The sequence below is a fragment of the Garra rufa genome, chromosome 15 (genome assembly GCF_049309525.1).
Source record: "Garra rufa chromosome 15, GarRuf1.0, whole genome shotgun sequence".
In the NCBI taxonomy this organism is placed as follows: Eukaryota; Metazoa; Chordata; class Actinopteri; order Cypriniformes; family Cyprinidae; genus Garra; species Garra rufa.
Window position 1 is genome coordinate 11,489,716 of NC_133375.1, and position 12,222 is coordinate 11,501,937.

General features: G+C 35.2%; 2 protein-coding genes across 4 annotated transcripts in view; one reads left to right on the plus strand and one right to left on the minus strand.

Moving 5' to 3' along the window:
* The window catches only part of LOC141286980 (multiple epidermal growth factor-like domains protein 9), a 59,995-nt gene extending 56,716 nt beyond the window's left edge, over window positions 1-3,279 (minus strand). The window contains 1 exon segment of the mRNA XM_073819111.1: window positions 2,647-3,279. Coding sequence (XP_073675212.1) covers window positions 2,647-3,094 — 448 coding nt within the window. The 5' untranslated portion in view covers window positions 3,095-3,279.
* A 3,674-nt stretch (window positions 3,280-6,953) lies between these two features.
* The window catches only part of golga1 (golgin A1), a 31,128-nt gene continuing 25,859 nt past the window's right edge, over window positions 6,954-12,222 (plus strand). For 2 of the 3 annotated variants that reach the window (XM_073818990.1, XM_073818991.1), the window contains exons 1-4: window positions 6,954-7,087; window positions 7,665-7,951; window positions 10,267-10,357; window positions 11,055-11,129. In XM_073818990.1, coding sequence (XP_073675091.1) covers window positions 7,826-7,951; window positions 10,267-10,357; window positions 11,055-11,129 — 292 coding nt within the window. In that variant the 5' untranslated portion in view covers window positions 6,954-7,087; window positions 7,665-7,825. The remainder of the gene's footprint in view (window positions 7,088-7,664; window positions 7,952-10,266; window positions 10,358-11,054; window positions 11,130-12,222) is intronic. The other variant, XM_073818992.1, reaches the window with a different exon arrangement.

Below are 12,222 nucleotides of genomic sequence, written 5' to 3' on the forward strand. Positions count from 1 at the left end.
CAATTGTTCAGTTCTATATTTGCCCAACCCTGGTCTCTTTTAGACATTTTAGACACCTTTTTACAAGATGCTTGTATTCTACTCAAGCATATCAGTCTAAATGGAAGCATATTTCCATTTATTGTCCACTCTTGATTTCTAGCCCACTTTCTCCAGCCCTTAGGTTGTTATCTAAAGGGCTCCCCTGACACTTCCTGTGTCCTAATAAAGGCAGGCTTAGATACAGTCCATGCTTTTGTGAACATTGTCTCCCGATTATAACCTCACCATCAGGAACAATGGCTGTGGAATTTCTAATCATAATGGCAGGGCAGAGAAGAGTTAAACATCTGTAGTACATGTTGCCTGTTTCTGATTTGAAAATATGTTGGTGTTTTTCAAGATCATTTCTTGCCATTTGGGTCAGGAATGTTATTAAACATATAGCACAAGAATGCAAATTTAGTCAAAATGTTCTTATGCAGAAATCCCCTCTGTAAGCAAGCTGATTTTCTTTGTCCCCCTGTTGTTCAGGAGTTTCTTAATGTGTGCAAATATCTAATCCTATGCAATGTAAAATCACCGGGGTCAATGACCTTTTTACCAGTGCACTGGTGATAACTCTCAGTTTTGTTATCTTGGGGATTATTATGAAAAAGTAGGTCATGTCTATAGATATTGCTATATGAACAATTGGTGCACCCAAACGACCATGTAAATGCAAGATTTATGTAAACCTCACTCTCATTAACAGCGTGACCTGGTTCTTCAACACTTACACACAATGGATAATCTGCTGCCCTTATTTACTACCAGCTATTATAGCAACATACTAATGAAAGCATTCTAACAGGGAATGTAAATAACCTCTGCTACGGGAAAAATACTAGCTGATGATGTCCTGAAACAGCTCTGAAACAGCCCACAGGTCCTAAATCCCTTCATAATGAAGGGGTCAAGCCAGGACAACAATTGACTAGTTAAGACAAATACCCTGCAGCTCAATCAATGAAGGTCCTGTATGGGCACATTACATTATGATTTGCCATATTATATCAATGGATAGGCACTTACCCAGCATTAGACATCATAAGATAGCCTGCTGCATAATAATTGAATGTAAATAACAAAATGTCAAGTTAAATTGGTGCATGAATGGATGGGGGAAGAATAGAATGATAGATATACATACAGATAGAAAGATAGAAATCTAGAACGATAGATAGATAGATAGATAGATAGATAGATAGATAGATAGATAGATAGATAGATAGATAGATAGATAGATAGATAGATAGATAGATAGAACAACAGACGACAGACAGACAGACAGACAGACAGACAGACAGACAGACAGACAGACAGACAGATAGATAGATAGATAGATAGATAGATAGATAGATAGATAGATAGATAGATAGATAGATAGATAGAATGTTAGAACGATAGAACGATAGATAGAACGATAGATAGATAGATAGATAGATAGATAGATAGATAGATAGATAGATAGATAGATAGATAGATAGATAGATAGATTAGATAGATAGATAGAACAACAGACAGACAGACAGATATACAGATAGATAGATAGATAGATAGACAGACAGACAGACAGACAGACAGACAGACAGACAGACAGACAGACAGACAGACAGACAGACAGACAGACAGACAGACAGACAGACAGACAGATAGATAGATAGATAGATAGATAGATAGATAGATAGATAGATAGATAGATAGATAGATAGATAGATAGATAGATAGATAGAATGACAGAACGCTAGAACGTTAGAATGACAGAACGAACAATAGATAGATAGATAGATAGATAGATAGATAGATAGATAGATAGATAGATAGATAGATAGATAGATAGATAGATAGAATGACAGAACGATAGAACGCTAGACTGACAGAACGATAGATAGATAGATAGATAGATAGATAGATAGATAGATAGATAGATAGATAGATAGATAGATAGATAGATAGATAGATAGAATGACAGAACGCTAGAACGTTAGAATGACAGAACGAACAATAGATAGATAGATAGATAGATAGATAGATAGATAGATAGATAGATAGATAGATAGATAGATAGATAGATAGATAGATAGATAGATAGAATGACAGAACGATAGAACGCTAGACTGACAGAACGATAGATAGATAGATAGATAGATAGATAGATAGATAGATAGAACATTAGAACGTTAGAACTATAGATAGAATAGAACGAGATAGATAGAACAACAGACAGACACACAGATAGACAGATAGATAGATAGATAGATAGATAGATAGATAGATAGATAGATAGATAGATAGATAGATAGATAGATAGATAGATAGATAGATAGATAGATAGATAGAGTGAGGGTGAACGTGCCTCTTGATCGATACCTCATCAATATATCATGTTGCATGGCTATGACTGCTAATGAAGTGATTCCTGAGAGGCAGACGGCGGACTGCAGGAATGATGTGTTGGTACAGTACGAGATTAAAATGACAGATCACGAAGCAGAAGGCCTGATAAACGCATATAACTGATTAGATAGACTAAACAGCATACGCTTTTAAGAATATTCTGATTTTAAATAGCAATTCTGTTGCCAGAAATATGATTCTGCTATTTCGTTATCCATATTAACTCACCTTGAGAATTATCAGAGGTTGTACTAAAATCGGGCACAACGCCTGATCTGTCCGCTCTATTATCAGACATCTGCAATTCTTTCATCTGTGTTTCAACAGAGCTGAGCCTCCTCCGAGCAAATGCGGCCATGTAGCTGGGATTAGACAGAGATGGGGTGGTGGGCTCCGTTGTTGGTGGTGGTTTAATGGTGGCTGCTGGTGCGGCGACATTTATCGGTTTTCTGGCGGACGCGATCGTGGGCGCTGGTGTTAATGCGACAATACCGAGCCGGTACCCTGGAAAGCCGTTTTCGCTCGTATTTGGATGCTCTTCGGCGATGGAACGAGATTTCCTTAATACTAAAGGCAGCGCATCATAGGAATGAACCGCCTCGGATAACCCCATGCACACAAACACGATGAATGGGAAAGCCGGAGATGTAAACATCATTAAGGCAAGCCACCACATAATAATAATCTCAACGCTCCATGTAAACCTCCTCAAAACGGTCTTCGCAAGGCCCCGGTCCTCCAATTTCCATCGGGTTATTCCAAACCAGGTGGTTTCCAAGCCGCCCCGATGTAGCCTACTCCACCATATCCGAGAGAGACCCCCTTTTTTTCAATGGCTCTGATCCGACTGCAAGGTGTTTGATCCGCTCAGACCTGTAGTAGTAGCGAGGCGCATAGAGTGGCACACTTACTGGCCAATCAGAATGCAGGACGAGATAACCGCTGTAGTGAGTGCTTTTTCTCCGCGCTTGAAAGACGGTGAGGCGTCTGATTGGTCAAAAGCAGGCGCATTGAAACCTCGCTGGCCGGTTCATGCAGTCAGGCGATCATTAAAATATTTTCGTTTTATAGCCTATTGTTGAATCCACCGTGGATAAAAATAAGAAAACACGTTTCAAAATATTTCAGGACTTTCAAAACAACAATATCACACAGTGCTACTTCATTGTTTATCTATGTGAGCAATTATTAATGCATTATTACCATTATATGCGAATTAAAGTTGTCTAAAGGAATTATTATATAGCCTACGCTACACTGAACAACGACTATCTTAATAATTGTATTCTAATTTATTATTATTTTCTATAAATGTTTTGGTTTTATATTATGGGATTTATGTTATTAATTTATGTTTGTTTGCTTGCTTTTTAATGTTATTTATTGATTTAGCAATTTATTCATACATTTATTCATTGTGGTGGTATTTGCAGCTCTGGGTTGATATTCTGCGGCATCAATTGCTGTGCGCTGTCAGTGGAGGTTATTATCATCAGCAGCACCATCTTCTGGTTGTGCAAAAGAATGAGGAACAGTTTTTGCAGATAGATCTTGTGGTGGGATTGTGATCCTGAGCATCAATATTAGCAAGATGGAGCAGTCAAATTGTTCTGCTCGATTGTAAAATAGCTTTCAGTAACAGAGCCATATTCAAATTTCAGTTAATTTAATAACGGACTATGCTCCCCCACCCCCACCCCCTTTTGCATATGTTTTAGCTTTCTCAGTTTGTGTATAAATAATGAAAATGTTTTGCTTTTTATGATAAAAATCATAAATGAGTTAGTGTGATGGATTTGCTGCTTGCAGTATATCTAAAACCTGACAGAATGATAGCAATGTTTTTACATCCTGGTTGCACCATAAAACATAAACACTTGATTTCCGAGAATTTCTAGTCCTACAACAGAGACTCTTTTTACGCTTTACCCACATTCCTGCTGTTTTGAGACCTCATCAAGGTGAAGGCCAACATCCATATGGACATCGCATGGATGTGTGGACGAACACCTGGGGCTCGGGCAGTGAGCTGTAATGTACAGGTGGAGACACATAATAATAACCAGAAATTGCTTGCAGAAATGTTGTGATCATTCAGAAATCATTCTAAAATATTTTAAATAGTAAAAATATTTCAAAATGTTGCTGTTTTCACTGTGCTTTCTATCAAATAAATGCAGGCTTGGTGAGCAGAAGAGACTTAAAAAAATAAATAAATAAATCTTACTATTCAAAAACTTTTGACTGTAAGTGTAGGTCTTAAATAGTGATTCTTCAATCAATTTATAAATGTGTAGGAGTGTACCTTTGTCCTTGATTGAAAGAACTTTTAACTTTTTTAAATTATTTAGAGCTAATGCTTTTAGCTTTTTGGAGGGAACAGGTTGTGATTATTATAATAAACCAATTAAAAGAGTCCCAAATGGCATTGTAAATTATGCACAGTGTTAACAGAAACACCTGCTGAAGGACAGAGCTGTTTCTCAGAATATTGATGCAGGCCTGGGCCAACAAGTGAAAATATATGATGGTTAAAACAGTTCATGCACTGTTGGTGGTGATTACACAACACATAGGAGAATCGTTTAAAGGGCATGTAGGCCTACTCAGTGCAGGCTATGCTTGGAAGCAACCTTAAAGTGATAGTTCATCCAAAAATGAAAATTGTTTTATCAATTATTCACCCTCAAGTTGTTCCACACGTCTAAGAGTTTCTTGCTTCTGTTGAACACAAAACCAAACCAAAGTTGAGCCAAAGTTACGCCACGATTTGGTCAAATAGCCATACTGCCATACTGGTAATACTCGGATGTAAACAACAGCATGATTGCATGGTTAATGTATACTGAATACGTTGTTCTGCTAATTTATGCTGTCTAAACCACAGAAAAAAAATGTGTGGAAGCTTCTAAATCATATAGAGAAGGACTTAGTAAGCAGACATAGGCGCAATATTTTGACAAACTAAAGTTAATAGGTGGTAAAGATACATACAAGCTGTATTAATTAAGATATTAGCATAATATTTCACCTACCTGACCGGAAATGATAAGAACAAACACGAATGTTGTCAAGATTCTTGCCCTGGAAATCCTGGTTCAGTTTGGCCAACCACAAATGCCTTTTGTTCCTCAGACAGTTTTATTGCACTCTTCTCCTTGATTTGTTATAACTTTTGTCGGTCTATAGTACTCCAAATGTTTTTCCCAGTCTGACCAATTATTACAGCCCAAAACATGACAATAACTGACCATTTTCAGCGGCAATAATCAGCAAAATATGCGAGTTTCGTTTGGTTCAGTGGCATTGTTTACGTTCAGTGCACAAATGTGGCAAATTGATGACGCATTGTTAAAACACTCAAAAATCATTTGGTTATCAACAAGTGGAGCGTGAGTAAATGATGACACAATTTTCTCTTTTTTGGGTGAACTGTCCCTTTAAACTGTCCAATAAACTTTCTGCCCTTATATAGTAATTCCAACATTAGAATACATTAAGTGAAAGCTAAATCTAACATACACTACCAGTCAAACGTTTTTGAACAGTAAGATTTTTAATGTTTTTTTCAAAGAAGTCTCTTCTGCTCACCAAGCCTGCATTTATTTGATCCAAAATACAGCAAAAACTAAAAAAAGTAAAATTCTGAAATATTTTTACTTTTTAAAATAACTAGTTTCTATTTGAATATATTTTAAAATGTAATTTATTAATGTGATTTCAAAGTTAAATGTTTAGCGTCATTACTCCAGTCACATGATCCTTCAAAAATGCTAAAAACATTTATTATTACAATTATTATTATTATTATGTTGAAAACAGCGGAGATTTTTTTTTTAGATTTCTTTGATGAATATAAAGTTCGTAAGAACAACATTCATCTGAAGTAAATATATTTATATTTATATTTATATTACAAATGTCTTTATCATCACTTTTGATCATTCAGCCTTGCTAAATAATACATTTCTATTCATCAAAGAAACCTGAAAAAATCCTACTCAGCATAATAAAAATGAAAATGTTTTTTGAATATTAGAATATTAAGTGATTTCTGAAGGATCATGTGACTGGAGTAATCATGCTAAAAACGCAGCTTTAAAATCACAGGGATAAATTACATTTTCAAATATATTCAAATAGAAAACAGTTGTTTTAAATAGTAAAAATGTTTTAAAAATTTACTGTTCAAATAAATGCAGGCTTGGTGCGCAGAAGAGGCTTCTTTAAAAAACAATAAAAAATGTTACTGTTCAAATATAGTGTACAATCGTTAATTGTTATTTTAACATCCTATAAGTGTAAATACATCAATGTGATATGACACTTTTTAATAATATTATAAGTCTAATTTATCAATGCGGTACAAGACTACAATACTGTGACCCTTATTTGTATGACAGCTTGTATGATTGACATGAAATCAGGCGAACCTGTAGCCACGCCTTCATCCTGCTTTCGCCCAATCAGCGACGAGCGCAATTGACAAGTTGTTCCTGGAACGTCATCAGGAATCTGGTGACTGAAGATTACGTGGTGAAGTTAGTTAGCCAGCTGCTAGCCCCGACAAAAAGAACACACAGATGTAACGCTTGGAGAAACATTTGCGTTAAACGTGATTTCCATTACAATGAACGTCAGTTCTGTCAGGGTTTATGGCGTTTATACGGTAGGTTTATGCTTGTCTGTTTTGTTGGTTTAATAAAGGAAACGGACGAGAGCTAACACCAGCTAGCTCTGTTTACAATTTATCTGTAATTGCTCGGCTCTGTGCTTTTAATCGACAGTTTTGGGGAAGATGTTATCAAGCGCTGTCAGCATTTGATTGATGAATGGTTCTGGCATCAAGCTTACGTGTCATAATCAAATCTGACACTGGTTAGCTTAGTACAATGTAGCATATCAAGGCATGTAAACATTGAGTCTAGGCATCAAGTCTATTATAAAACATCAGAATTAAATTTTATGAGTTGATGTTTAACTGTATAACCCATGTCTTGCTTAAAATAATCCTGAACTTGAGCATTAATACTGTACGTGCAGTGCTATTTGATATGTCACTTCCATTTACTATATAAACAAACACATATGTACACTAGATAATGATCTGCACTAAGCAATTCACTCTTAGTGTGTAGGGTGAAACTCATTTCATTCACTAAAGTATCTTCTGTTTTAAAATCCTTGTTTGATTGTATTATTTTGACCACTAGATCCTTCTGCTAATGTTGTGATTTTCTCCACAGAGTCAAGGCAACAGAGAGTAACACCAGAATGAAATCTGCATACACTGTGGATATAAACCGTTCTGCTTTACGAGGATCCTAAAGTGACTTATTGACAGTTGCATAGAAGTTCAAATCATTGCTTCACACACTCAGATATACGCTACATCTATACTACAGAGATGTTCGCAAAGTTAAAGAAGAAGCTGGCTGAGGAGGCCGCCACTGCCCCTCGATCAGGCCGCATCCCTCGCTCCATGAGCAAAGAGTCCATCACTTCTGTGGGCGCAGATTCAGGCGATGACTTTGTGAGTAGATCTTTGCTTCTCAGTCTCAAACTTATTGCGATATCATGTCTTCATGCAATAATTAGACCCATGAAGTTGTTTGGTCTGTTTTAAAATTCTAGCTGGATATAATATCAGTAATATATACAGTAATCATTCCACGATTGGATATGATAGGATATCTCAATCAGATTTTGATGTTACAGCCTTCTTCATGTTTAATGTATACTTTGCTTTAATCTATTCTGGTTCTGCTTTGGTGATTCACTGTCATTCAGAAGTTTAGGGTTGGTAATATTTTTGGTAAGAACAAGGATGCATAATGTGATCAAAAATATAGTAACATTGTGAAATATTTTTACAATATAAAAAACAGTTTTCTGTTTTACTATGTTAAAATGTAGTTTATTTCTGGCTTATTTAGAGTGGATTTTGGTCAAAAAAAAATTCTCAGGCTTGTACTGAATGGTGGCACATTTTTCAAAAATATTATCATGAAATGTTACTAAAATATTAGGTGTTGACATGTGAATATTAATGTAATATAATCATTAAACTTAACCTTCCAAGTGTACACTACAAGTCAAAAGTTTTTGAACAGTAAGGTTCTTTTATGTTTTTCAAAGTAGCCTCTTCTGCTCAGCTAGCCTGCATTTATTTGATTCAAAGTACAGCAAAAACAGTAAAATTCTGAAATATTTTTACTATTTAAAATACCTGTTTTCTATTTGAATATATTTTAAAATGTAATTAATTCCTGTGGTCAAAGCTAAATTTTCAGCATCATTACTCCGGTCTTTAGTTTCACATGATCCTTCAGAAACCATTAGAATATGATGATTTTCTGTTCAAGAAACAATTATTAATATTATTATTATGTAAAAACAATCCAAAGATCAGCATTTATCTGAAATAAAAAGCTTTTGTAACATTTTTTGGGAAATAAATAATAGAAATTAATATGTTTATTTAGCAAGGATGCTTTAAATTGATCAAAAGTGGCGATAAAGACATTTATAATGTTACAAAAGATTTCTACTTTAGATAAATGCTGTTCTTCTGAACTTTGTATTTATCAAAGAAACCTGAAAAAATCTAATCAGCTGTTTTTAACATAATAATAATAATAAATGTTTTTTTGAGCAGCAAATCAGAATATTAGAATGATTTCCGAAGAATTGTGTAACTGGAGTAAAGATGCTAACAATTCAGCTTTGACATTACAGGAATACATTATTTTTTAAAAATATATTCAAACAGAAAACAGTTATTTTAAATAGTAAAAATATTTTGAAATTGTAGTTTTTGCTGTACTTTGAATCAAATAAATGCAGGCTTGTGAGCAGAAGAGACTTTTGACTGGTAGTGTACTTTCACATCTAGGTATCAGTAAAATGCCAATTGACACATTTTGATAAGCAGACATAGTAAATACTTTATTATTGCCTATAACAAAAGCAGAATGGCCCTAATAAATCAGCACATTAATTATTCCTGTTTGAATGAGTGGCATATTTACAGTATCCATTCTAGAGAAAGTTATATGACTGTGTACTGACAAGTGTTTGCACAGTGCTGCACCTGAATGAGCTGGTAGTATGATGAAGTTTATTACTAGAGCGCTGTGCTATGCTTCTTGGGAAAGCAGTGAAATTTAGAGATTGCTAAATAATATCACATGCTTCGACAAACAAGTGTAACCTGACACTCTTGTCCTCTAGCAATTAATGGCAAACACACTCAGGGTTAGGTTCAGGTTGTTTTTCGCCTTAAATAATTAAAGCCGTAGGCTTGCTGGAGAATAAGAGTATCAGTAACAGGTCTAAATCAAAGTCGCTCTTATACAGAGGTGTTTTGCTGAGAGAAACCAATGGGTTTGAACACCAATGTAAATGTTTTAATAATTAAAATAAAATCTTAAAGAGATAGTTCACCCGAAAATAAAAATTGTCAACGATTTCTTACCCTCATGTCATTCCAAAATAGTAAGACTTATTAATCTTTGAAAGACAAATTAAGATGTTTTTGATGAAATTCAAGAGGTTTCTGACCCTGCATAGACAGCAGTGTAACTAAAACATTCAAGCCTCGGAAAGGTAGTAAGGACATCATTAAAATAGTCCATCTGACATCAGTGGTTCAACCGTAATTTAATGAAGCGACAAGAATACTTTTTGTGCGAATATTTCATAGTTTTACGGTTGACCCACTCATGTCACGTGGGCTATTTTAACAATGTCCTTACTACCTTTCTGGGCATTGAATGTGTCAGTTGCATTGCTGTGTATGGTATATTTTAAGAAAAATGTGTCTCCATCTCTGTCATTCTGTCTTAGGCATCTGATGGCAGCAGCTCCAGAGATGATGTTTCTTCTCAGATTCAGCGCAGAAACGATCAGATACGAAAGCTGGAGGCCAAACTCTCAGGTATCACCAACACAATACAGTGAAACCCATGTAAACACAACAAGAGAAAAAGACTGAAAGGAGGAAAAAAGATACGAAAGGCCAACGTGACTACTTTCCAAAACGTCAGTGGAAATCAATGAGAAAAGGAAAAACTAGAGATGTGTACATCCTTCTCATCTGCCACTCTTATGTGTTGAATCTATTTCGGTCTCTATTCAGACACCTCTAAACTCTTTTGCCACAGTGGAAATGTTTAAAGCACACATCATTTGACAGATTTGCCATATTCAATGTAGATCAAGGCAGGAATGAATGCAAATGACTCCACTGTAACGGCCTGGAACAATCTCCATAAATAATAGATACCTGGCTCTCACTATCAGCCTGCCATGGTATGCAATTACATAGCCCGATCTAGAAACTCCTTTAACCCTAAATGAGCAGTGCTAGATAAGATGATTGCATAATTGAGTCAATCAGGGATGATCTATAAGTGCAAAGGTCAAAGGTCAGTCATTGTACAGCCTCACAATCAGTCTGGTTTTCTCATCTCAGAAAATCATTCTGTTTTTCCCTCCATTTGTTTATCTTCTCAATCATATTTATCCCTTTGTTTTCTCCCCCCCTGTTTTTGCCCCTCCTCCCCCCCTCATCCTCCTCTGCCTCCCTCCGGTCGTGTTTTTGTGTGTGTCGGTATCCCATTCCCCAACCCTAGACTACGCTGAGCAGCTTCGGCTAATGCAGAAGACCAAGGAGAAGCTTGAGATTGCATTAGAGAAGTATCAGGATTGTACGTACCGTTCTTTTCCTCCCATTTTCACCTTTTCCTTCTTTTGGCTTTCTCTACTATGCTCTGTTTTCCATTCGTTTGTCTAATGCTTTTACACATACCTCACACAAATCAAACATGCATTCTAACAGACAAATAAGGTTGGTTCTTGATCAGAAACTCACATTTATTCACATTTAATTGATTGTTTTATCACAAACTGCTTCAGGATTTAATAAGTTAAGCTTTTTATAATGTTGATTGTCACAGAATGTTATTTCTCCCTCATTTGTTCAAAGAAGTTGACATCTGACTACTGTAATAGAATCACTTTCTTATCTTATTTTTGTTAAGATAAGTTGTCAGTTTCAAAAATAACAATTTACACTATTATTGTTATTATTTATTACAGCTAAAGTATAAAAAAATCCATTTGTTACTATAAAAAATAAAGATAAAATTAAATAAAAAAAATGAGGCATCAGTGATTTTCTTTGGTAAAATAATCAATAATATCCCACAAATGCTGTTGGTAGAGCTTGACTTGTGTTGAACCTGTAATATTTCTTTGGGAGTTTTCCACGCCTGGGAAATATGTGTCTGGGGCTATGGCTTCTAATTTTGTTTGAGGTGAAATCTAAAGTTTTTTGTTGCTTTAAAACTGTTTTTGTAAGGGTGTCATCAGAAGTGTCATGAATCTCAAAGCTTATTTCTAGACATAACCAAAGTACACAGAAAAAAATATACACTGATTATAATCAACTAAAAAAAATACAGGCATGTACTGTACTAACAATCTGTTTTACAGCTGTACTAACAAGGACGTCTGGAAATTACTGTCGGTGTTGTTGTTTGATTAATGAAACTAACAAAAGATAACAAAATCAATATTTTATGTATTGATATATAAAATACTTTTACATACAGTGGAAGTCAAAAGGTTACAAATGCCTTGCAGAATCTGTAAAATATTAATTATTTTACCAAAATTGTATGGTTTTTCAGTATTTTTGTGTATTTGATTTTGAACCCTTTCCAACAATGACTGTATGATTTTGGGATCCATTTTTTCACACTGAGGACAACTGAGGGACTCATATGCAAGTTGCAACTA